Genomic DNA, 27,191 nt, shown 5'->3' with positions numbered 1-27,191 from the left:
CTCTGACCCTCCATCCCTTCCTCAGGAAATGAGAGGAGAGGATCTTTAAATGCCAGTTCACCAGGAACCAAGAAACGGGAGCGTTAACTCACATCAGAAAAAACGATATGCTGAAAAATAGCTAATAAGCTAGCCTGTGGACTGCTGGGATAGAACATCCTTCAGAATCTATAGTTCTATTGAAAACAGGCTCTGTATGGTCGGAAATGTGCACTCTTCCCTTCTCAGAGCCCTCAGTAACCCAACTCTGAAAAACGTATCAGGTGGGAGGCTGTGTGCTAGGCTGCCTCCCGAGATACAGAAATCCGAGGAGATGGTTTTTAGGCTTCAAAGAACCCAGGGCTAATCTGAAGAAAACAAAGGGTTCCTGCTAAACTTCACCCTTTTCCTGAGCACCATTCATATCACCTCTTCAACTCCAGCCAACTCCAATCCCTTACACCTAAGCCTTAGGACAAACAAGAGACAGATAACAGAATGAAAGAAAAAGGAAAAAGCTCTCAGATACCCAGGTGGAAAGTCCTGCAGTACAGAGGACTTGAGCCCAAATCACAGTACAGTTTCTTTAGCAAGGAACTGAACTGAGGCCACTGATACACTCAGCAGCAATGGTGTGAATGGGGTCTGGGCAAAGTTACGCTGTAACGTGTACAAAGGAGAAATCGCAGTGAAAGCAGTCAGTGTCCTGGAAAGACAAGACAAACAGGTTTGTCCCTGCAGGTTCGACTGTTAAGTTTTGTCCCTGTGACTTAAGGAATGATGATGCAAAGAAATATGTGATCTACCTAAGGAATCAGGAGTCTCAGATTGTTCACGTCAAGGCAAGGAAGCCGTGGCTGGCTGGATATGAATCTCCCAAAGCTTTCATAAATGCCATGAAAAGTGATACAGTAATTTAAGAGAGGCCAAACATCAGCATCCGTAGAAGTGCCTGCCCGCAAAGCACTAAAAGCTAAAGAGCAGCACTCACCTGTTCGGGTTTCACGTGACAAAACATAGAAATCTTTTCCTTCACAGCCATTTCGATGGGCGTTGAACTTCGGCAGACAATCTGTCAAAGTCAGGTGTGCACAGGTCAGCAAGCAGGAATCCGGCTATTCATGCCACCATTCATTTTCAGGAGGAGGCTATATTAATTTCTTCTTACAACCAGAGACTTGACCAACTAGGTACCTGTTCATTCTGGGCATGCCACTGGACTATTAGAAACACCTGAGTGCTAATATAAGCAAGTATAATCAAACTCAACACAAATCTACCAGTAAGAGCTCAAAATGTCAAGGCATCTCAAATAAACAAGAGTGAAGGCTCACAAATGTTCCCTCTTTAGAGGCTTGGCACGCTTTTTCTCTAAAGGGCCAAACAGTAAACATTGTAGGTTTTGCAAGTCAGGAAGCTCAATTACTCAATTGTATCACTGCAGTACAAAGGCAACTGTGGACAAATGTAAGCAATAGACGGTACCATGTTCTAATAAAACTTTATTTATAGGCAGCAGGCCTGCAGGCCCTTATCTGCCAACCTCTGATCTAGACTGTTAGTGATAACTGGATTACCTGTTATAAATAAGAGCAGTGACAGCCCACCCTAGTGGGTATCAGGAAAATCCCCAAGGTCCCACCTCACACTAAAAGACCCAGGGACCAAAAAAGTGATAGGACATTGCACTTGCCCAGCTGTCAATGTGGCCAATCACATGAGGACCTGGAGGAGAACAGATGGTCAGTTTAGAAATGTATGAAGTTGCCCTTGAGGATATGGGAATAAGCCTTCCCTGGCCCCTGGATACAAAGAGCTCAATGTCATAGGAACCACTTGAGAGATAGAAAAGACTTAGATGATGTTATAGATCAAGAAATGGAGGTCCTATTCCAAGAAATTTACCCATTCTCCGTAACTCACCAGATCAGGAGACAGGCCTAACCCCCTCAGCGCACGGACACTGTTCTGTGTGGGCTTGGTTTTTTGTTCTCCGGTAGCACTGGGCTGAAAAGAAATGGGTCACTGTCAGTATATTGGATATTTAGCTCTTCCGGATAATGAAGGGCTCCCTAGTTTAAAATGTGGAAAAAAACAGGCAGACAGTCTCTCCTCTGCTGTCCTGTCTGCTGCGCCCTTGCAGTGTATTCAATAAACTTCTATCTCCTTTTTAAAAAATGTGGAATAAACAGAATATCACAGGAAGATTTATAGAAGTTGCTGTCTACATACTTATCTGGAAAGCTCACCTGTGGCACAAGGCTAACATGGATATTACAGAAATTCTCTTTTTTTGCTTTAAACTGGAATTGTCTGAATGCTTCCACAAATGGCATCCCTTCAATGTCTCCAATGGTACCACCCAACTGGGAACGGAAAAAAAAAGACACAAGTGACCTTCCACAGTATACAGACTAATAGAAACATTATTAAGAAACAGAGCACAAGAACAGAAGTTTATAAATATACTAAAAATCATGGAATTGTATACTTAAAGCAGGTGAAATTTAGGATAGATACATTAAACCTCCTAAGCTGTTCGACATGAAACAGAAAAGCACTGTACATTTAAGAATGGCAGGAAGCAAAGGAGAGAGAGATGGGAGGCTAGAAAGGATTCCAAGAAGAAAGGATGCAGGATAATGTAGCCAGGTAAGCAGGTAAGGGAATAAGCGGAACATCAAGAAGGGAAAAGAAACAGAGGTCAAGGAGGGCTTTAAGGGGTGCCTAGGGGCGCCTGGGTGGCTCAGTCCGTTAAGCGTCCGACTCCTGGTTTTGTCTCAAGTCATGATCTCAGGGTCGTGGGATCGAGCCCCACATCAGTCTCCATGCTCAGCGGGGAGTCTGCTTGAGATTCTCTCTCCCTCTCCCTCTGCCACTGCCCCCCAAAATAAATCAATCTTTATTTTTTTTAAGATTTTATTTATTTGACAGAGAGTGAGAGAGCACAAGCAGGGGGAGTGGGAGAGGGAGAAGCAGGCTCCCCGCTGAGCAGGGAGCCTGATGCGGGGCTCCATCCCAAGACCCCGGGATCATGACCTGAGCCGAAGGCAGACGCTTAACTGACTGAGCCACCCAGGCGCCCCAAAAGGAAGGCTTTAATAGAAGGGAATTCATAAGCAGACAAAAAGATCCGGAGTATAGGCCACTGAGGAGTGAGATCAGGTAGTTTCCACCAGTGGTCCACTTGGAAGGTAGAACACAAATCCAGTGACTATATGAGAAAGGTGGGAGCCACCTGGCTCTGCCTGGTGAGCAATAGTGCTCTCTCACTCTCTCTTCTTTCTCTCTCTCTCCCCCCATCTCCATGTACACACACAGACACACACACACACACACACACACACACACACTCCTGCATTCTTCTCAACAGTCTCTTTGCAATGGTGGTATTACTAGAATTAACTACTATTAAAACATGCTGGCTTTCTGAAACGAGTCCTACCGAAAGCCCCTATAATATTCCTGACAGCGTAATCCTTTGATAAATGTTAATTTACAGTGTGCTTCCAACAAGTAAGGCATTTTAAAGTAAGCATTTACTTTAGGATAAAATTAGCCTTAACCTACTCATCCTCACTATATCTAAATACTTAAAGGCTATCACATGGATTTTAAAATTAATTCTCTAGCATTTGAGGATCTACCGCATGCTCAACACTATAAATGAGGTGCTGAGAAGAATTTAAGACAACAGTGCTCCTAAGGAGCTCAGAATTCATCTAGGAAAATTAGGCAGAGATAAAGAACAATAATCAAGAATAAAACTTGGGGCACCCGGCTGGCTCAGTCAGAAAAGTGTGAGACTCTTGATGTTGGGGTCATGGGTTCAAGCCCCACTTTGGGTGTAGACAGTATTTAAATAAATAAAACTTAATGCAGGATCTAGTTACAATGTAGCTGTAAAGTGCTGCCTTGTCTTTGCCCCCTGCTCAAAATAAAGCTGTTACCTTTCTAGCCCTGTCCCGTCATGGTGCTTAGCAGCCAGGGATGCACGGTCTCAGACATGTTTACCAAGTAAAACACTGACTTGAGGGGCACCTGGGTGGCTCAGTCGTTAAGTGTCTGCCTCCGGCTCAGGTCATGATCCCAGGGTCCTGGGATAGAGCCCCGCATTGGGCTCCCTGCTCGGCGGAAAGCCCACTTCTCCCTCTCCCACTCCCCCTGCTTGTGTTCCCTCTCTTGCTGTGTCTCTCTCTGTCAAATAAATAAAATCTTTAAAAAAAAAATAAAATAAATAAAACTTAAAAAAAAAAGAGTAAAACTTAAGCACTAATTGAAATGATCTGGATGCTGAGAAGGAAAAGATCGTGGCAGGACCAGTCCCAGAATCCACCATATTCTTTGGCTTCAGCTACCTAAGTAGGTCCAAAATCTACTACAAGCCCCAGCCTGTCTTCCCAGCACAACTGGATTTTGGAGCCAACATGTCCTTGACATCCTGGATGACTCAACAATTACTCAAACTTCGCACGGCCCAAACCGAACTCTCCCTGGGCCCATTTCTCTGAGTAGCCCCTCATCTTAGCAAAAGCATCTCTTCCCACTAACTAGTTCAAGCTGGCAGTCTGGAAACCATCCTTGATCCCTCCCTTTTCGTCACCTGATCCAGGCCAGTGCTCTCTATATCCAGTGCCACCACCTTAGACACCCACGCCAACACCACCTTTGGCCAGGATGATTGCAGTAATCTAAAGCAGGGGGTGGTGACAATGGCCTGCTGCTTGTTTTTCTATATAAAGTTGTACTGATTGGCACAGAGCTATGGCATTCACTTACATATTGCCTACGGCTGCTTTCACACTACAACGGCAGAGTTGACTCTCTGACCCGCAAGGCTAGACATATCTACTATCTGGCCCTTTACAGAAAAAGTTGGCTGACCCCCTCATCTAAATGGCCTCCGAGCTTCTACCCTCTCCTGTCCTACCATCAAATCATTTGCCACACACCAGCAGAGTGACCTTATGAAAACTCAGAATATTAAAAAACAAAAACCTCAGAATATATCTCTCCTGTGTTTCTACCCTCAGTGGCTCACTGCTTCACTAAAAATGAAATCTAAATTCCTTGAGGATCTGGCCCTTGCATATGTTTCTTTTTTTTTTTTTTAAGATTTTATTTATTTATTTGAGAGAGAGAATGAGAGAAAGAGCGCAGGAGAGGGGGGAAGGTCAGAGGGAGAAGGAGACTCCCCGCTGAGCAGGGAGCCTGACGCGGGACTCGATCCCGGGACCCCAGGATCATGACCTGAGCCGAAGGCAGTCGCTTAACCAACTGAGCCACCCAGGTGCCCCTTGCATATGTTTCTAATGTCATCTCATGCCCCTGCTCACCACACACTCCCCCCCTACTCCCCACACACACTCCCTGTACTTCAGCCCCACTGGCTTTGCAGGTCCTCAGATGGGCCGCTCTCTTCTTTCCTACCCCTTAAGCCCTCCTACCCTCCTTCTTATGTATATCTATCTCCTCCTTATCCTTCAGCCTGAAAAGCTAGGTCTTTCTCTGAAAGCCAGCCTCCCTCCAACCGCTCCCTATCACAGCCCTGTGTCTGTGCCTTTCCTACTAACTCAGCACCAGGTGCCATTATTTCCTGTGTGTTCTCATTTCCTGCGTGAAGTGATAAGCCCCATGAGAATAGGAACATGCCTGCCCTGCTCCCCACCCTATTGCTGGCACAAGCCCAGCTCCCTGTACATGGCACTGCAGTTGAAGGGGTTCAGGATAGGTCTCACAGAAATATGCCACTTTGCCATGAAGATTGTTTTGACTTAAAAGCAACCAAAACCCAGCAGATTCAGCTGCCTATATTTACATTGGAAAGTGGGGAATCCCATACCAGGAAGAGAGCCATGGCCAGAGGCTCCTCTTTACCTAAGAAACTTAGCTGCATAACAGGGAAGTCTTCGTTTTCCAAACATCTCCTCTGCCTCTCTGCAAATGGCCTTCCTCCCCTTTGTATCCTCTAGGCCTCTACCCCTCTCCTTGCTTCAGGATATCATATAAGCCTCATTTTGCCTGGATGCTTTGGAATCTCTCATGTTTATACGGACTTTCTGTACATATGTAATTAAACCTTTGTTTGATTTTCTCCTATTAATCTCTTTCAGGTTAGTTTGATTCTTAGACCAGCCAGAAGAACCTTGAAGGGTAAAAGTAAAATTTTCCCTCTCCAACAGGGTTTAGCTTAGTGCTCATCCCAAGACAGAAGGGTCTCAGAATTCAATTATAGGCCCTAGGTAACAGCATTCTAGTACCTGTTACCATAATTACAATGGAATCAAACTAAGAAATCTCGGGACTACATTGGTACAGAAAAAAAAATTATTCTTCATTAATTTTAAGTCAGATAACAAAACATAATTAAAGTTCAAGCTTCCAGGGGCACCTGGGTGGCTCAGTCGTTAAGCGTCTGCCTTCGGCTCAGGTCATGATCCCGGGGTCCTGGGGTCGAGCCCCACATCGGGCTCCCTGCTCTGCGGGAAGCCTGCTTCTCCCTCTCCCACTCCCCCTGCTTGTGTTCCCTCTCTCGCTGTGTCTCTCTCTGTCAAATAAATAGATAAAATCTTTAAAAAAAAAAATTCAAGCTTCCTGGGTATGGAATAGATAGAAATATGTGACCTTTCTGTAGGAGAATGACAAACTTAATTATGAAAATCCTAGAAATATCACATGCAATCAGGAAATTGGCAGGGGGTGAGGGGCTGAAGTGCTCACCAACTACAATATACCAGAATCTAATGAGAAAAATTTTTAGGAAAAAAAAGGTCTGCACTTAAACTAAACCATATGGGGACATCTGTTTTTTTCATAGGTGTACTCTGGTAATCAACAGGCAATCTGAAAAAGAGGCAAAAAACTTTAAACATTATCCACTTCTGCCCTCACATGGCTTACAGTGGTACTGTATTCTTTCAGCCAATTTGGAAGGTCGTATTACCGGGATCAGAAACCTTCAGTATTATTACTAGAATACACCTAAGTTAATTATTTCCCCACACAACAAAGAAAATAACACCTATAACAATATTTTAAGATTTATCCAAAGTTGAAATCAAAGCAACAGCAAATTTATGAGACGTGCAATGTCTGCTTTGCCTTTAAGGAAAGGATTCTTTTTTGAAATAAAAAGAGAGACAGAAAAAGAAAGAATTTATTTCTTTAAGCCAGGCATAAATTATTTCAGGTTTATGTGGAGATGACCTGGACTTAACAAATAAAGCCTGTTAGCTCCACTAGTCTGAAAAGTAAGAGCCTCACAAAAAGGCTTTGGAGACATTTCAACCACTTCCATGTGGTAAAACTGAAAAGTAGCTTGGTGGTCCTTCTTCAAAAGCTTAAATCATGCACGAACACAAATGTTGAGCAGAACTTAAAACGAACCCAGAAGGATGCCTGACTTAGTGTCCAATAAGCCAATATAAACATTAGGGTTATATGAAGAAGGAGTTATGCTGGGGACAACTTGTCAGTTTGTTTCCATGAAATTAAAAATGAAGACCATGAGTCCCCGAGAAGAGGAGTCATATCACATTTGCCTTTATATGCCTAGCAGCTATCAACGGGGCCAGTGCATATTAAATACTAAATTAATGTTTTTTAAGCCAAAGAAGTCAATTTAAGAGCAGGATGGAAAAATAATAATAAAGAGCATAGACATAAAAGAATAATATGCAAGTACAGACCTAAAATGTTTGCCTGTTGTTTCTTGGGATGGAAATTTCAGTTTAATTTGAGATGTCCTTGGGGCGCCTGGGTGGCTCAGTCGGTTAAGCGTCTGCCTTCAGCTCAGGTCATGATCCCAGGGTCCTGGGATCGAGCCCCGCATCGGGCTCCCTGCTCAGGAGGGAGCCTGCTTCTCCCTCTCCCTCTGCCTGCCACTCCCCCTGCTTGTGTGCACTCTCTCTCTCAAATAAATAAAATCTTTAGAAAAATTTTTGAGATGTCATTGAGAATTCTGGATTTTATTGTACAAGTGGAATCTTCAACAATCGGGGTCTGAATCTATAGTATACATCTTTGTAAAATGATGACAAAGAGAATCAGATGCGCTGACCCCAGAAAGAAACATAAAAGCTTTCTTCAAGGATGAGCCTCAAAAAATAATAGCTAAGGGGCACCTGGGTGGCTCAGTCGTTAAGCGTCTGCCTTCGGCTCAGGTCATGGTCCCAGGGTCCTGGGATCGAGCCCCGCATCGGGCTCCCTGCTCCGCAGGAAGCCTGCTTCTCCCTCTCCCACTCCCCCTGCTTGTGTTCCCTCTCTCGCTGTCTCTCTCTGTCAAATAAATAAAATCTTTTTAAAAAAATAGCTAAAAAACTGAGAACATGAAAAAGAAGTGTTAAGAAGGCTCATCTTAAGGTCAAATTGGGCTTATATTTTAATATCATTCAAAGGCAGCTCAATTACACTAAAAAAATAGATTTCCCTCAAGTGGGGGGGACGGAGCCAAGGAGAAGTGGTCTGGGGGCGGGGGGATGCTGGCGAGGCTCATGCTGGGAGGCTTCGTGTTTGAGGAAAACAGCTTAGAAACAGGGCAGTGAGGGTACTGGCGACCATGAGATCTCTGCGGCTGCTCAGAACCCCCTTCCTGTGTGGCCTGCTCTGGGCCTTTTGTGCTCCAGGTGCCAGGGCTGAGGAACCTGGGGCCAGCTTCTGCCATCCTGGCAGTGTGGGCCTGGATAAGAATACAGTGCACAACCAAGAGCGTATCATGGAGCATCTTAGACGGTGTCATCAACATACCAGAAGCAGAGATGTCCCCACAAGAACTGCAGCTCCATTATTTCAAAATGCATGATTAGGACGGCAGTAATTTCCCTGATGGTCTAGAACTCTCCACAGCCATCACTCACATCCATAAGGAGGAAGGGAATGAACAGGCCCCACCAATGAGTGAAGCTGAACTGATCAACTTAATAGATGATGTTCTGAGAGCCGATGACAAGAACAATGATGGATACGTTGGCTGTGCTGAAATTTGCCAAATTACTGCAGCAGACATTGTTTGGCCATCTAGTTATATGTACATGTGACCGTTATAATGGGATCGAACACTTTGGGTAATGCAGAATAACTCATTTCCAACTACTGGGACAGTATTTTTGGTAAAAACCCGCAGCAGTTTATTACACTGGGGTGAGAAAGAGAAATCAAGAGAAATATAAGAGAAATGGGACATACTGTAGTCCCCAAGTACTGCTCAATCTCTTACTGGACAAGGGCTTGATTAAAGAATCCTTTTAAGAATATTGGATAATTGGAGCATCAAGTACTCAGGAACTTGGCTGTAGAATATCGCTAGTCTCTAGGTTTTCATTCATGCTACCTGAAAAGTAACACAAGCTTTGCCAAGTGGACACACTTTTCAGTATCAGGGACGGAGTAGCATAAATGTCAAATGTTTCCCCTGGTGGATCCTGTCTCTTCAGGTAAACATGATCAGTATTCCGCAAAGTTCCCCCAGCCTGAATGATGACATGCCCTTGGGCAGGGGAATATTAGGCTATTTCAAAGCCACTGCATAAGAAGGCTGCGAGATCTTGAGTTCAGCTAACCTTAGAATCTAAGATTCTGTATCTTCTGGCACTTTGGAAATGATACACCATTGACCTAAGTGATTAACATTTTTTAGTGTTTCTTTTTTTTTTAAGATTTTATTTATTTGTTTGACAGAGAAACACAGTGAGAGAGGGAACACAAGCAGGGGGAGTGGGAGAGGGAGAAGCAGGCTTCCTGCTGAGCAGGGAGCCCGATGCGGGGCTTGATCCCAGGACCCTGAGATCACGACCCAAGCCAAAGGCAGTCGCCTAACCAACTGAGCCACCCAGGTGCCCCCATTTTTTAGTGTTTCAATATTTTATAGAACTACTGCCTCATCCTTTCTTTTATGTCTTCTTCAATTTAGGAGAGACCTTGAATTTGAAAGTGTTCTTTGTTCTTATCATTAGCAAATGTTTTAGCTTTCTTGATATTTGTAAATTTAACCCTTGTTTCTAGGGTCTGTTTTTGCGGTTGAGAAACCATTAGGAATGCAAGGACTGTATTCCTCCTGCTTGGTGCCATGGGGGGTAAAGCTGCGAGCTGGTCTTGCCTAAGTGAGGAGTGAGATCACCAAGCACCAACTGTGGCAAGCTATTTTCAGAAGGAATGGTGTTTAAATGACCTCTTCTACCTTAAATACATGAATTCTTTCAGATCAGGAAAGATTAGAAAAAGAAGCCCAAAACGCTTAACAGTGCAAATCTCAATAATGGTTGAAAATGAGAAGCAGCTGCAAATTGTAATTTGGTTTATTGGATGTGATGAACGTGCTGGGATGGAAAACCCAAAATGATGGTTGAATGGGGAAAAAACTGCATAGGATTTGCTGTAAGATGTATAGAGACTTACTTTCTTTATTAAAGTATTCCTATAAGAAAACATGTATTTGTAAAAATGGTTTCGTGTGTCCAGTATTTGTGCAATCAGAGCTGAATTGTAAACTATTCTTGTAATATCCAGTTATTTTGAAAGATTTATATACCGAATCCTGGATATATGAAAAATAAAAATGATGAAACAAAAAAATAGATTTCCCCCTTCTCCTTTTTTGTAATTATTTTTTAATGTATTTTTTTTTAAAAGAAGAGCAGAGGCAAAAACATCCATACACATGACCATTTGGAAATTTTCCTGTGATTAAGGTTGTCTTAAAAAGGGGGGGGCTATTCTTTCACCTACAAAAACCTTTAAAAGAAAGAAAATAAACTACTGGGAAAGTCATACAAACGTTCAGGTTCAGAAAATTGGTCATTACTTTTGGGCCAGAGACTGGTTCTTCTTCAGGGAAAATGGACACATTTTGGATCCCTTACCTTTCCGATTGCTAGAACAGCAAAAACCAGTGAAAGTGCTAGACCAGCACTGTCCAATAAAAATAAAAATATAATCTTAACGTTTTTAGTTGCCACATTTAAAAGAACAAAAGTAAACAGGAGAAATTAATTTTAACATTATATTTTATATAGCCCAATATATCCAAAATGTTATTTTGACATATCACCAATTTTTTAAAAAGTATTAGGTATTTTACATTCTGGGTTTTTTTCATGCTATCTTTGAAGCTCAGTGTGTATTTAAATTTCACAGCAAATCTTGGGGCTCCTGGGTGGCTCAGTCGGTTAAGTGACTGCCTTCGGCTCAGGTCATGATGCTCAGCGGGAAGCCTGCTTCTCCCTCTCCCACTGCCCCCTGCTTGTGTTCCCTCTCTCGCTGTCTCTCTCTGTCAATTAAATAAATTAAAAAAAACTTTAAAAAAAAATTCACAGCACATTTCAATTAATCCCTCTCCTGTCAGTTTGATTCTTAGTCTGGCTAGAAGGACCTTGAAGGGGACAGGAATTCTCGCTCCCCAACAAAAAAGTAAAAAGCAGGAGTCCTGTATCCCACGTCTTCCGCTTCCAAATCCAGATTCCTCAAGGTAAGCGTTTTAACTCCTCTGTTCACGATTTCTTCTGCTGGTTTCTATCACATCTCTAAACACCATCTCTCTCAACTCTTTCTTGACTTGCCCATTTCAGATACCTTCTACAATAACACAAAAGTTGACTTCCTACTGTAACAGATGAGGCTGGCGCTCTCTGCTGCCCCATCCCCAGATCCCAATCTCAATTGTTAGTCGTATTGGTTACTTTACTAATCTGAGACGGTTTTCCCCCTTTTTCTGCCAACTACTACCAATGTCTGTAGCTGCCTCACAGTGGAAAATGAAGTTCTTATCCCCCTCTCTCCCTCTCCAACATCCCTCCACACCTCCACCTCAAAGCTGACACTTACAACCCTGCTTTGAAGCCTTCTCTGATGCATCTTGGGGATTGATTCTGAAACTCGAAAATCAATAAACAGAGTGACCACGTAAGTCTCCCTCACTGTAGGGGCAAGCTATGCCCGGTTCTCATATCAGATGTTATTCTTCCTGGAGCTTTTACCTGCCTTTCTCTTTTCTTAAATTATTTGTCTTTATCCTAGCCTCAATCTGTTTGCAAACTATTCACTGTATGAGATATAGATATGTTTCAAAGGAAGCCAGCTTAGTTATGCAGGTGTGTTCAGTTTATAAAACTTCATTAAGCTGTATACTTGTGATATGTGCTCTTTCCTGTGTTTATGTTATACTCCAATTTTTAAAAATTCTGAAGGAAGCACCCTCTCTTTTCCTTGTAAATTGTGAAAGAAGAAATAGCAAGGGAGGGGCGCCTGGGTGGCTCAGTCAGTTAAGCGTCAGCCTTCAGCTCAAGTCATGATCCCAGGGTCCTGGGATCGAGCCCCACATCAGGCTCCCTGCTCAGGAGGGAGCCTGCTTCTCCCTCTCCCTCTGCTTGTGTTCTCCCTCTGTCAAATAAATAAATAAAATCTTTAAAAAAAAAAAAAGAAAGAAATAGCAGGGGAGAGAAAATTTTGCATAGCACATTTACGCATTTATATTATCAACCATACTATTACAGTAGTACAATACATAGTTAATATATGATAGCACAGCACATTTATGTTAAGTTTATCAGCTCTGTTAACAAAATGGATCTTGCAGATAGCCTAACACCTGTCTGCTGACCCTGACAATGATGACAATGAGAACAGCTCACATGTTTTTGAACACTTCCTGAATACCAGACATGCCAAGTGCTTTATATAATTGCACTTATTCCTCCCAGCAACCCTGTTAATATCATCTGGCTTTTATTACGATATTACATGGTTATCATATTGTTATAGTTGAGTACATTGAAGCTTTGAGAAGTAATTTGCCAAAAGTCACACAGGCATCTTAATAATGGCTAATAAGTTTTGAGTACTTACTATAGATCTGACACCATTCTAAGCACTAAGTGTACTGACTTATTTAATCCTCAAAATATTATCCCCATTTAGCAGATGAGTAAACTGAGGCACGCTGGGCTAAGGTCACCCAGCTGGTAAGTAACACAGCTTGGCTAAGAACCCAAGCCATCTGGCTCCAGATTCTTAACCAGGGAGCTCTACACCACTCAGAAGTCACAGCAGAAACCTGAACTTGGGCAGGCAGTACCTAGGAGCTAAACTGTTCATTATTCTGCAGTCCTGCCCAGCAATTAGGTCAACTGACATTTAGACAAGGAGTACATGCACGTTATTCTCATTCATTGAGAGGAAGGGAAACAGTAAATAAGTCACAAGTTCAAATACTATGTTCTTTCTTTAAGCAGCTAAAACTCATTTCTCACCTCCAAATCGCCTCCACCATCAGATTTCCCTAACTCAGTCTCTCTCTACTTCCAAAGCATTTTGCAAATACAGTTGACCCTTGAACAACATGGGTTTGGACTGTGTGGGTCCACTTATATATGGATTTTTTTTTTATAAACACAGTACAGTACCGTAAATTTATTTTCTCTTTCTTATGATTTTCTTAACAACATTTTCTTTTCTCTAGCTGGCTTTATTGTAAGAATACAGTCTGTAACACCCATAACATACAAAGTATGTGTTAATTCACTCTCTATGTTATTGGTAAGGCTTCTGGTCAACAGCAGGCTGCTAGTAGTTATGTGGATTTTTGACTGGGGGGTGAGAGAGAAGTCAGCGTCCTTAACCCTAGAACAGCACTCACTAGAAAGCATTCTGCAACTGATCTGTCCCCACACACGGGTTGCTGTACACAGTCCCAGGAGTACTCACCCTGTTTAATGCCAATCTGGCCCAATGACTTGTGACCCCCAAGGGCAGGGACCGTCTATGTCCTTCCCTGCTATAATCCGACCTCCTAGCCCAGTGTCTAGTACATAGGAGGCCATCTATATATACGGGTTGAATGAATGAAAAGTAGATGCTTAAAAACCCAGAAGGATATAAGTTTGTAAAGAAAAATTCCATGCTTGCCTCAATAACGCATATTTGGGGCTCTTCCTTATGACCGTCCACGGGCACCATAGCTTGATTCATAACCCATTCCTGGACAGCATCAGTAATGTGAGGGACAACTGTAGAAAGAAGTAATAATTAGCACAAAAGCTTATTTCACGGTCACAGTCATGAGAAAGGAATGTGTTCATGTCTTTAGACCTCCCAAAAAACCTGAAAGCCACTTGGCAAATGAGACAAACTACAGTGCTCATGTTATTATCCATTTCACTGAAATTAATATTATAGGCACAATATAGGTTTAATCATTTAAATGTTACACCATTTCTTTTGAAACTGCCCGACCACAGAGAACAAGAAACAGAAAGCAGAAACACGGGCGCCTGGGTGGCTCAGTTGGTTAAGCGACTGCCTGTGGCTCAGGTCATGATCCTGGAGTCTCAGGATCGAGTCCCGCATTGGGCTCCCTGCTCAGCAGGGAGTCTGCTTCTCCCTCTGACCCTCTTCCTTCTCGTGCTCTCTATCTCTCATTCTCTCCCTCTCAAATAAATAAATAAAATCTTTAAAAAAAATAAAAATTAATTAATTAATTTTTAAAAAAAGCAGAAATGCCATCTTTGAGGCATCTAGAAACACCTATAATGCCAACTAAAAACCACAAGGAGGGCTGTCAGGCGTGCTGCATGCTGGATTCCCTGGGGGAAAAAAGACGCAGAGTGGCCCAGTGCTACAGACTCTGTGCAGCCCACCAGCCAGTGGAGGGGGGTCCCTTCAGAGGGTGTAGCTGAGCCCTGCATGCTGACCAGGGGCCTGTGGCTGCTAATGTCAGCTGAAGAAGCCGAAAGGTGACAACTCCACAAGCATTAGAGGCCCGGAGGCCCCTTGGTGGTGAGCAGGCCTGCAGCTACAGATCTCTGCTGAAGGGATAGAAAGGTGACATCCTTGTGGGTGCACGGGGACATCCTCACAGTGCAGTCAACTAACCTAATGTGATACACGAAGCAGGAACGTGGCCCTCTGGGAAGCTGAGGAGAAGGAACATCTGCTGCCTGCTCTACCTCGCACCTGCTGCTCCCTCAAAGTGGGAGGAAGTGGTCACCCACTGGTGCATTTGGAACAACCCACATTACATGCGCTGTTTGGCCCCTTTTGGCAGCCGGGGTGGGGTGGGGGTGGGGGGCGGTTGGCCGGGCTCTGCCTCCACGTGGGCAGCCCAGGGATCAGGAGTCAGAGCCCAGGTATGGGGCCCCGTCCTCTCTCCATCATAGGGACGTGGCAGGTGTGAGGCAGCAATTCTCCCTCCTGTGGGTCTTCCCAAGATCTACACTCAGGGGGAAACTATTAGAAAGCACAGCTGTAGCTGAGATCTAAGCCACACAACCAGTTTCAGTAATTACACAGCTGATCTTTTGATCTCCATCTGTTCGACCCCCATGTCTACCTCTCAGCGGGATCCAACATGCGATTTAAAGGAGATGGGGAATTATCACCTTTACCCTACCAGGAGGGAACACATGAAAACAAGGCTTGCTGGGGGTGGGGGAGAGACATGGGAGGGCAGGGGTCTCTCCCAAGACAAAAGAGAATCATACCACTCAGGAAAAGAGTTGATGAAAAAGGGTCTGACCGTACTACCAGCCACTGCAGTTCAATCCCCCAGTCCCTCCCGACACTGTCCTTCAAAGGGGAGTGATCCACATCCATGCAAAGATACAAGAAGAAAGGAGACAGACAAAATAAAAGACAGACAAAAAACAAACCAAAAAAGTCTGCACCTCAATCAGGTAAAAATGATGAATGAATGGTTCTGCATGGATTTTATAAATAAAAGCTAAAGACAAACAGATATATGGACTAGAGAAAACAGTAACATTAGTAATAAAAAAAAAAGACTGTAGAAAATACAATCGAGAACATGGAGGGTGAAGACACCTCTGAAGAAAATGAAAAGGGAAAGAAAGCAAGGATTTGAAAAGGATTAGAACTTGTAGAGCTCAGGGAGCCCCTCACTTCACATCTATTTTGAGCAGGGTGTGGGTGCTCAACACACAGGACTCGCTAACCTTTGCGGAATACAATACCTTGTACTGTTTTCCCCAGGTAATCGCCACGCCTCTCTTTATTGATCACATGCTGATATATCTTCCCAGTGGTGATGTTGTTGTCTTTATAAAGGTTAATATCCAAGAACCGTTCATAATTTCCAAGGTCTAAATCAACTTCTCCACCATCATTTAAGACAAACACTTCACCTGAGGTAAAAAGGCAATGTAAATATTAAATATTTGCTTTCAGGGGCACCTGGCTGGCTCAGACGGTGGAGCGTCCAACTCTTAATTTCGGATCAGGCCATGATCTCAGGATCCTGAGATCGAGCCCCGGAGACAGGCTCCCTGCACTCAGCGGGGAGTCTGCTTCTCTCCCACTTCCTCTCCCTCTGCCCCTCCCCGCTGCAAGCACGTACGCTCTCTCTAAAAATAAATAAATAAAATCTTATTTATTTATTTATTTGAGAGAGAGAGAGCGGGAGCAGGGGGAAGGGTAGTGGGAGAGGTAGAGGGAGAAGCAGACTCCCCGCTGAACAGGGAGCCGGACATGGGGCTCCATCCCATGACCTGAGCCAAAGGCAGAGGCTTCCCTAACTGAGCCACCCAGGTGCCCCAATAAATAAAATCTTAAAAAAAAAAAGTATGTATGCATTATATTCCTCGAAGAGAAAGAAAAAATGTAGATGACAAGTCTTTAAACAGGTTCTTAGATCTAATGTAGTTATAATAAAAATTCCAACAGATGTTTTTCAACTTGAGGATGACACTAAAGTTAATTTGTTAGAAAAACAGGTGTGATTACCAAAACAAACACAAAAAAAATAAATTAAAAAGCCCTTATAACAAATAAGAGTGAGTGAAGGAAGATTGAAATACATATGCATACTTATATCTCAATATATATAAAGATGGAATAAGATAGTATCAACAAGGGGCGCCTGGGTGGCTCAGTCGGTTCAACGTCTGCCTTTGGCTCGGGTCATCATCTCGGGGTCCTGGGATCGAGTCCCGCATCGGGCTCCCTGTGCATGAGGGAGCCTGCTTCTCCCTCTGCCTCTGCTGCTCCTGCTTGTGCTCTCTCACTCTCTCAAATGAATAATCAATAAATAAAAATCTTAAAAAAAATAAATAAAATCTTTTATTTGAGAGAGAGAGAATGAGAGATAGAGAGCACGAGAGGGAAGAGGGTCAGAGGGAGAAGCAGACTCCCTGCTGAGCAGGGAGCCTAATGTGGGACTCGATTCCGGGATTCCAGGATCATGACCTGAGCCAAAGGCAGTCGCTTAACCAACTGAGCCACCCAGGCGCCCAATAATAAAATCTTTAAAAAAACAAAAAAACAAAAAGATCCCTATTACATAAAAGAATTTAATATATCACTTGAAAAAAAACAAAAACCCAAGGGTATCATCACAAATCAAAGTACATAAAACACTCAGAAATAAACTTCAAAGAAATGTAAGACCTATATTTACAACACTTAAAAACCTTACTTCAGAGACATAAAAGAAGGTATGAATAAAAGGAAAAATCACTTCTAAAGTTCCTGAATGAGCCAGTCAATATTTTCCAGTGTTTAATTCTTCCCCAAATTAATTAATAAATTTAAAGAACTTTTTGTCAAAAACTCCAATGTAATTTCTTGTAAAGTTGGACAAAATTATTCCTAAGTTAATTCTGAAGACGACAAACACTTTGAGGTTAAGAAAAAACAAAGGAACAACAAAAAAAGGTTAACGCTTTGCTAGAGGAATAATAAAAACACCTTTCTGCACCAAAAGAAAAAAAAAGAGAGAGAGAGAGAAAACAAAGGAAGAAGAAAAGGAATGTGGAAAGCTCTGACCTATTTAATAATAAAAAGCTGCAGCTTTTAAAATCATAGGCAGGAATAAACATAGACATCCAGAAGAGAACAGAGTACAAAGACAGACCCGAGTATAGACAGAAATGTAGTATATAATGAAAGGTGGCATTTCAAATCAGGAGGTAAAGGATGAAATCTTTGAGAGGCCTTGGGCTCTGCACTCAGTGGGGAGTCTGGTTGAGAGTCTCTCTCCTTCTGCCCCTCCCCCCACTTGCACACCGGCTCTCGCTCTCTCAAATAAATAAATAAATCTTTAAAAAATGTTTAAAAAAATATCCAAAGGAAAACTGGCATAACACATGGGATTAGTCAACTTTACTGCATACCAAAGCACCCTAAAATCTTAGCAATTTACAAAACGTTTATTGATTTCTCCCTCGGGTTACGTGTCATGTGGGGGCCGTGGGTCAATTGTGAGTCTACTTGGTCTCATTCCAGGACCCAGACTGAAGGAGAAATCCCTTTACAGGGCAGGCCGTTCTCATGGCAGAGAACAGAAGAACCAGAGACAGAGCCAAATCATGCCACTGCACTGAAAATTTCTGCTTCAACAAGACAGATGTCACATTCACTAATGTCTCCTAGGGAAAAACAAACCACATGACCAAATAAGGTCACCAACCTCTTGGGTTTGCCCAGGACTAATAGGATTCCCAGGATTTGGACTTTCAGTTTCAAAACCGGAAAATTCCAAACAAACCAGGACGCGTTAACCATCGTACATGACCACAGTCCAAAGTCAATGGGACAAGGAAATTTACTCCACAGAAGGAAGTTGGGTAACAGTTTCAAACAAAAATACAATCTACCCATCGACTTGAATAAGTCATTCCACAGACAAAATGAAAACCAAAGAAATCTAAATTAGAACAATGAGATACCCTTTTTGTTGTTTTTTGGTTTTCTCTCAGGTTAGTAAAGTTTAAAAAGAATAATGTTCGGGGAGGAGGGTGGGGGATGGGTTAGCCTGGTGATGGGTATTAAAGAGGGCACGTTCTGCGTGGAGCACTGGGTGTTATGCACAAACAAGGAATCATGGAACACCACATCAAAAACTAATGATGTAATGTATGGCGATTAACATAACATAATAAAATTTAAAAAAAAGAATACTATTCAGCAGGGGTATAAAAAAAACAGGCCTTCTTATACACTGTTGATCTGTATATAAATTGGTGCAAATCCACAGCCCTTATCAGAGAATTCTTGGGAAAAAAGATGGATGTTGAAATCTGAAGTTTTTCAGATTATGGAAAAGGTAATATAGAAACACTTGCCATATATTAGAAAACACCCCAAATGCAAACACTTTCCAAATGGAATAAAGGCTAGAAATAGTCATGACTTTATGAAGATTTTTCAATTTTCAAAACTTTTGAAAAAAGACTATAAATAGCCACAAACTTATGAAGATTTAAATTTTCAGAACTGTCTGGATTTTACACTTATAGGTAAGAGATCATGAATCTAAAACCCTTTGGTAATATGCATTATACATCAAAAGCCTGAAAAGCATACCTACCTGTGAAATCAGAAATTCTGCATGTAGGCATTTATGTTTAAAAAAAATAAATTTTAAAGATTTCCATCACAGTGTTGTTTATAATATCAATACATTGGAAATTATTTCCCATTATTGTATAAATTCTGTGCAGCCTTTAAGAGTATAAAATATAGGGGTGTCTGGGTGGCTCAGGCGGTTGGGCATCTGCCTTCAGCTCAGGTCATGATCCCAGGGTCTTGGGATCGAGCCCTGCATCTGGCTCTTTGCTCAGCAGGAAGCCTGCTTCTCCCTTCCCCCTGCTCATGCTTTTGCTCTCTCAAATGAATGAATAAAATCTTTAAAAAAATTAAAACAAACAAAAAGAGTATAAAAATACATAAATGTCCACAGTACATTGTTTTAAAAATTAATGAAAAATAAATAAAATCTTTAAAAAATTAGATTAAAAACTGACGTGACTAGAAGCTTCAATTCATGCGGCACCTGGGTGGCTCAGTCGGTTGGGCGTCCGCCTTTAGCTCAGGCCACAATCCCAGGTCCTGGGATCGACCCTCACATCAGGCTCCCTGCTCAGCAGAGAGCCTGCTTCTCCCTCTCCCTCTGCTGCTCCCCCTGCATGGGCTCTCTCTCTCTCTGTCAAGTAAATAAATAAAATCTTTAAGAAAAAAAAAAGATTCAATTCATGTAAAGTCCAAAAATAAGCAGAAGTAATCTCTGGAACTAATGGTTAATATATGTCAAAGAGTTTAGAAAACGTTAATTAAGGAAGCATTTTCCTGATTGCTGAAAAACAACTCAGTTATGCTCATCTGTCCCTGCTAGTAGGTTATGCAGTGTATTATGCAGCATGCAGTGTATTATGTAGTGCATAATAAAAACAAAATGAAAAAGTAAAAAAATAAGCAAAAGTAACTTACAGTGTTAGGAGACAGGATAGCAGTTACCTTGGTGGTTTCAGTGGGGAAAAACTAGAAGGGGCATAAGGGGGGGTTTCTGTTTCTTGATCTGGGGGCTGGTTACACAGCATGCTCACTTTATCGAGTGGTACACTTATGATCTGTGCACTTTCCTGCTTGTATGTAAAAAGTTTAAAAAGAAAGTATGTAAGTGCTAATGCCTTTTTAAAAATAATTAGCATGTACATTAAAATGTCAACATTAATAATAGTTACTCAAAGTGTTGGGAAATGGAGGACTTTTATTTTCTTCATGCCATTGTATACTGTCAGTATAACTGTCAGTATATACCATATTGTCTGACTTTTTTTCTTAACAATGAAATGTTAAGAAAAGTATATTACCTTTATGATAAAATAAAACAAAACATAATTTGTACTGTACAAAGTACAATGAAAATGGTATCCTTATACATTGTTTTCCAAAAGGGTGGACTAATTTGGAATGCCATCAGCAATCTGAAAAATGTATCAACAACCATGAGAACATTCACATGGTCATAATGAATGATCCAGCGACTCTACTTCTGGAACCCTATCTTAAAGAAATTACCCCAGGGGCGCCTGGGTGGCTCAGATGGTTAAGCGTCTGCCTTCGGCTCAGGTCATGATCCCAGGGTCCTGGGATCGAGTCCCGCATCAGGCTCCCTGCTCCTTGGGAGCCTGCTTCTCTCTCTGCTTCTCTCTCTCTCTCTCTCTCTCCCCCTCTGTCTCTCATGAATAAATAAATAAAATCTTAAAAAAAAAAGAAATTACCCCAAATACAAGAAAGAACTGCAATTTAACCTAGTGCCTTATAAGAGGGGGAAGTTATTCTCTTTCATACCATGCTCATAAGGTGAAAAAGTGCCGGCATCGATGTTAATATAGGGGTCAATTTTGATGGCAGTAACTCGGAGTCCACATGATTTTAGAATCGTCCCAATGCTGCTTGCAATGATCCCTTTACCAATGCCTGAGATGACCCCTCCAGTGACCAGAATGTACTTCATTGGCGGAGGAGGTGGCTGGGCGCCAGCACCCAGAAATATTCTGAAAGGTAATAAAAATAAGAGTCAGGGAAGAGAATCATATTCTCAAAGCAGTAAAGCAGGAGTGAGTTAAACCAGATTTTCAAAAGCACACAGCATTTTTCCATATAAAGTAAATTTTTGAAACAAAGTCTTATTTTCTAGGTTTTCCATTTTTGGCTCTATGCAGAAATCGGTGGACACTATCTGCAAGCAAAGTGGCTGGCTCCATTGCCCTGATTTTCCATTTACCCCAACTGTATCATGTGACAAACTTCATCATGAGAAACCAAATTTCCCTGGGATTCAGAAGCATGGTAAAATTTTAAGAGAAAATGATCTGGAATCAGACTGATCTATACAAGCTGTACCTGGGCAAGTTACTAATCCTTTCTGTTCCTGTTTCTTCATCTGTGAAATGGAATAAAAAATACCGGTCCCTTGGAATATTACTCAGCACTAAAAAGAAATGAGCTGGGGCACCTGGGTGGCTCAGTCGTTAAGCGTCTGCCTTTGGCGCAGGTCGTGATCCCGGGGTCCTGGGATCGAGCCCCGCATCAGGCTCCCTGCTCCACGGGAGGTCTGCTTCTCCCTCTCCCACTCCCCCTGCTTGTGTTCTCATATTTGACAGAGAGAGACACAGCAAGAGAGGGAACACAAGCTGGGAGAATGAGAGAGGGAGAAGCAGGCTTCCTGCTGAGCAGGGAGCCCGATGTGGGGCTCGAACCCAGGACCCCGGGATCACGACCCGAGCCAAAGGCAGACGCTTAACGACTGAGCCACCCAGGTGCCCCTAAATAAAATCTTTTAAAAAAATGCTTTTTAAAAGAAATGAGCTATCAAGCCATGAAAAGACATGCGGGAAACTGCAGTGCATATTACTAAGTGAAAGAAGTCAATCTGAAAAGGCTACATACATACTGTGTGATTCCAACTATTTGACATTCTGGAAAAGGCAAAACTATGGAGACAATAAAAGGATCAGTGGGTGCCTGGGGTTCGGGGGAGGGAGGGATGAATATGCAGAGCACAGAGGATTTTTAGGGCAGTGAAACTATTCTGTATGATACTATAATGGTGGATACATGTCATTATGCATTTGTCCAAAGCCACAGACTGTACAAGGCCAAGAGCAAACTCCAATGTAACCGATGGAGCTTGGATGATAATGATATATCAGTGTAGGTTCATCATTTGTAACAAATGGTTCCAGATGTTGATAGTGGGGAAGGCTGTGCATGTAGGGGCAGGGAGTGTATGAGAACTCGGTGCTTTCTGCTCATTTTTGCTGTGAACCTAAAATTCCTCTAAAAAAATAAAATCTTTTCTTTTTAAATCAGTCTTCAAATATGCCAACATTTAAAAAATCTCATAGGTGGTTGTGAGGATTAAATGAACTAAGGAATACAGGAGAGGTCAGCTGATGCCCATTCTGATTTTGCAGTCTCCTCCACTTTCAAAACAAACGATCAGCACTTGAAGGTGTGTAAGGTTATCTCACTGCAGAGCTCTGAGTTCAATTTAAACTAGTCGACCATGGTCAAGGCGAGTAAACTGTAGCCATCCAAAACATACACGTCCCATCCCAAATGGCTTCCCTAAGTCCCTGGACCTACCTTTCTCTACACGCTCCAGGTGATCACATTCAATGCCATTGTTCCTCTTCCCTAGACACCTGGCATTCCATTCACTCCAGCTAGATTTAGCCCAAAAGATGAACCACCAATTCAAACCCAGAAACCTCCTCCTGTAGATCTAAAATGTATCTGAATATTCACCTCTTTCCACTCCTACTGGCCCAGTCGGTCATTATAGGGGTAATCTCTTCACAGCTCTCCCTTACCCTCCCCCTGCTGATTTCTTCTATTTTAGTAAGTGCCCCTCCTCTAGAGTCAGACAGCCTGGGTGCAAATGCTGATTCTGTTATTTACAGCTATGACCCTGGGCAACTTCAACTTTTCTAAACCTCAAACTTCTCTACCTGTGCAGTACGCAGAGATCATAACAGTGCCTGCCTTATAGAGGCGTGTGGGCATTTACAAAGGGAGTGCCCAAGTGCTTAGTGAAAGCCGTTATCATTTTTCACAGCGATCTACTCATCATTCAATCAGCTCACAAATGTTTATTATAGGTCTATTATGCTTAACATGTTCCCACGTCCTGGGGACACAGGGGTAGACAAAAAGTCAAGGCCCCTGCCCTCTTGGACTTCACCTTCCCTGTGGAATTAAGAGGCAATTTGAAGCCAGCATCCATTTTGTTAGTTGAGGTGAAAGAATGAATACTAGAGGTCATATCGCCCCCAGGCACAGTTGGACTGGCCAAAGAACCTGTAGGAATGCAACTCCATTCACTTACAAGTAAAGATAAAATTACCAGGGTGCCTGGGTGGCTCAATCGGTTAGGTGTCTACCTTCAGCTCAGGTCATGATCCCGGAGTCCCAGGATCGAGTCCCGCGTCAGGCTCACTCAGCAGAGTCTGTTTCTCCCCTTGCCCCTCATCCCCCTCGTGTTCTCTCTTTCTCTCTCTCTCAAATAAATAAATAACATCTTTAAAAAAAATTTTTTTAAGATATAATTACCAGATGTACCTAACGAAATCTCCAACATAAAGAACAAAGATATTTTTCAGATTCCAAGTCTCTTGCGATAGAAAAGACCTCCAGGGCACCAGACGAAGCTTCAGCAGAGCACCTGCTAACTAGCATGATTTCATGAGCCTCCAATAAATGGCATCCACCTTCTCAGGAGACCCTGCCCCAAATCTTGCCCTTAAAAACCCCTACTTGCAAGCCATTGGGTAGTTTGGGACTTTAGAGCATTACCTTCCTGTTCTCCTAGGTAGCACCACACCAATAAATAGCCGATCTTCCTTCACTGCAAAAACTCAGTGTCACTTTTTATTGGCTTTTTGAGCATCGGGTGGACAAACTCTCGTTTGGTTCGGTTACAAAATGAGCACTGCTGTCATTGTCACACTATTAAAATGACTTCCTATTTGTAAAAATTAGCAAAATTGAAAAATGTCATTGAAAACTGGAGTGCATTCGTGTGAAGTCACAGTATGTGGTCGTCAAAAAGCCTAAGAATTTTTCAGAAAAAATCCCCCTATATAGAAGGATATAAAATTGAATATAATATTATCTCAACTATGTTTTTAAATTAAGATTAATCAAAAGTACATCAAAAAGCTAAATTTTAATACTTAGGTGGTTGGGCTGTAGGTAATTACTACTTTTCTATATTTTCAAAAAGCACAAGATGACTTTTTTTAAAATACTTTTTTTTTTAAGATTTTATTTATTTATTTGACAGATGCCTTTTTAAGCACATCAGGTATTTTACAATGTCCTTCTTCAAAATGTTAACTTAAGGAATGCCTGGGTGGCTCAGCCGGTTAGGTGTCTGCCTTCAGCTCAGGTCGTGATCCCAGGGTCCTCAGATGGAGTCCCACATCGGGCTCCTTGCTTGGCAGGGAGCCTGTTTCTCCCTCTGCCTGCAGCTCCCCCTGCTTGTGAGCTCTCTCTTTCTCTCTGACAAATAAATAAAATCTTCAAAAAAAAAAAAAAGTAACTTAATACCAAGGAGACACCTACTCCTTTCTACCTCTTGTAAGCAAACAAGTAAGTTTGAAGCAAGTTTTAAAACTGCAGGAAAAAGCTACTTCCTTGAATTGAGTTGTTTTTCCCCCTGTGAAAACCGGTTTTTCATTTACTCCTATATGCAGTGAGCAGAACCGGCTGTTTGTAAAACAGGAATGTGTAGAGCTGCTTCTGTCTGCTGTCCAATAAAAACATTACAGGAACTACCTGTGTAATTTTAAATTTTCTAGTAGCCATATTTAAAAAGTAAAGAGAAACAGGAAGTTAATTTTAATAATATCTTATTCAACCCAATGTACCCAAAATACCATCATTTTAACACACAATCAATATAAGAATTCATTAGTGAGGTATTTTACGTCCCCCCCTCCCTTTTTTGTACTAGGTCTTCAAAATTCGGTGTGTCTACTTCAGCACATCTCAATTCAGACTCACCACATTTCCAATGCTCAAGAGCCACGTGTGGCCAGTGGCTACCACACTGGACAGCGCAGGCCCAAGGGCAACTGAAAACATCAGAAGCACCAAGAGACACCTTCTCAAATGACGGCCGTTTAAAAAGTAATATTAGTCAAAAACAAGAGTACTTACTGAATGATCCCATTTTACTAAGTTCTAAAGCAGGCAAAACTAAGCTATGATAGAAAGCAGGCAGGTGGCGGGGGGGGGGGGGGTGTGGACTGACTGGAAAGGGGCACGATGGAACTTCCTGGAGACACTGGAAACGAGATGGTGTACGTCCACGTTGGGGTAGTGGTTACACGGGTGTATAATTCGTCAAATCCCTGATCTGCACCCTTAAAATGGGGGCATTTTGTTGTATGTAAATTATACATCGAATCTGTAAAAACCGTTGCCGAAAGAAAGCTGTTTTGTAACAGCAGCGTACTTAGCCCCAGTGCGCCCTAAGCAGCTATTCTGGGGGAAATGCTAGGGTCGTTGTTCAACGAGTGCACTGGGCGGGGGAGGGGACAGAAAGGCCATTTCACTCCGCGCGGGGCTTCACTTCCGCCAACGCCATCTCGGGGCTCTCTGGGCTCCCGAGGCCAGGGAGAAATGGGAAGCGGGGTGCAGCCGGCCCTGGCGCCCCCTTCCGAGGCCCGTGCGGGGAGAAGCGCACCCCGGGAACGCGACGCTCCGAAGCTCCGATCGTGGGCCGCCGCAGGGCGGGCTCCGACGGCACTGGGCGCCGGCAGGGCAGCCCCGGCCCCCGCCCGTCTGCCGTCCGCCGGCGGTTTACGTGCGCCGGGTGCGGGGACGCGCCGGTTGCCGGCCCCTCTCCGACCCGGCGCGGGCGCCATCGGCGAGGGGACAAAGGCGGCCGGCCCCACGTGCGCGCCTGGACTGGGGGCGCGGAGGCCCTGGGGACGCGGGGTGGCCACAGCGCGGAGGCCCTGGGGGTCCGGGGAAGGTCCGGGCGGGTGGTTACCTGCGCGGTGGTGGTGGCGCCGGGAGAGTGGCCGGTGGGGACAGCGCGCTCCGCCCCGCGGCGGGCCCGCGCTCACCTGTAGGGCTGGGGAAGGGGCCGCCGCTAGGGGTGTCCCTTGCCGCCACCAGGTCCTTCCCGCCGCCCGCGCGGGCCTCGGGGTGCGCGGCGCCCTCCTCGCCCACCTTTCCCTCTCCTGCTGCGGCGGGCCCCGCTGACTCACGCTGGTGAGCTTGGGGTTTGCACCCGCGTTTGTGCAGTGCTCCAAAACAAGCGCCTAAAAAGTCACTCCTCAGGCACAGACAGCTTCCCGCCACCCTCCGCCCTGGATGCACTTGGCCCCAGGCCTCGGTCAGCCCGGGGACTGCTCCTCCCCTCCGTGGCTCACTTAGCAGAGGCACTTCGGGGGCGCGGGTGAACGCCACGTTCCCGGCGAGCCCCCGCCTCTTGGCAAGGCGAGATCCTCACTCGGGTCCTCCTGTCCAGTTCTCACCACTGTAAAGAGCTTCACACTGTCCACAAACGTTTGTGGATCCCTTACTGCGCTCCAGGAACCGCAGAAACGCTAAAAGGACTCAAATAGAACTCGACTCCTGCCTTTGAGGGGCTCACAGTCCAGAGGCAGGTCTACACGTCTATTGAAATCAGTAAAGTTCCCAGAGGTGCCTGGCTGGCTCAGTTGGTGGAGTTCGATCTCCTGATTGTAGGTTCAAGCCCTGTGTTGGGTGTAGAGATAACTTAAAATCTTAAAAGAAAAAATTAGTACAGTTCCTCAAACAGTACTAGTGTAACAACAACAACAAAAAAAGTGGGGCGGGGGGCAGTCAGGGCTTCACCCACTGAATTTTTAAGAGTATTTGGAGGATGGCTGGTGCTGGGAGAGGTCACAGGTTATTCGGGGAAGGGAAGAACATCCACAAACCAC

At 43.6% G+C, this 27,191-nt stretch overlaps 1 protein-coding gene and 1 non-coding gene across 4 annotated transcripts in view; one reads left to right on the top strand and one right to left on the bottom strand.

Annotated features, from left to right (window-relative positions):
• The window catches only part of CTPS2 (CTP synthase 2), a 100,891-nt gene extending 74,283 nt beyond the window's left edge, over positions 1-26,608 (bottom strand). Inside the window, exons 1-7 of one of the 3 annotated variants that reach the window (XM_027609178.2) lie at positions 26,346-26,608; positions 21,055-21,260; positions 15,939-16,109; positions 13,876-13,976; positions 2,229-2,345; positions 1,903-1,986; positions 971-1,051 (exon numbers count right to left, since the gene is read on the bottom strand). In XM_027609178.2, coding sequence (XP_027464979.1) covers positions 971-1,051; positions 1,903-1,986; positions 2,229-2,345; positions 13,876-13,976; positions 15,939-16,109; positions 21,055-21,220 — 720 coding nt within the window. In that variant the 5' untranslated portion in view covers positions 21,221-21,260; positions 26,346-26,608. Of the gene's footprint in view, positions 1-970; positions 1,052-1,902; positions 1,987-2,228; positions 2,346-13,875; positions 13,977-15,938; positions 16,110-21,054; positions 21,261-25,431; positions 25,764-26,269 lie in introns of those variants that run through there. The other 2 variants (XM_027609177.2, XM_027609179.2) reach the window with 2 other exon arrangements.
• On the top strand, positions 3,856-3,987 carry LOC113931661. Its single transcript, XR_003522814.1, has one exon. It is a non-coding gene; the product is annotated as a small nucleolar RNA SNORA63 (small nucleolar RNA).
• Positions 26,609-27,191: the final 583 nt, after the last annotated feature.

This window comes from Zalophus californianus, chromosome X, assembly GCF_009762305.2.
Source record: "Zalophus californianus isolate mZalCal1 chromosome X, mZalCal1.pri.v2, whole genome shotgun sequence".
NCBI classification, from domain to species: domain Eukaryota; kingdom Metazoa; phylum Chordata; class Mammalia; order Carnivora; family Otariidae; genus Zalophus; species Zalophus californianus.
The sequence above is the reverse complement of the archived record's forward strand: the minus strand, read 5'-3'. Positions and strand labels throughout refer to the sequence as shown.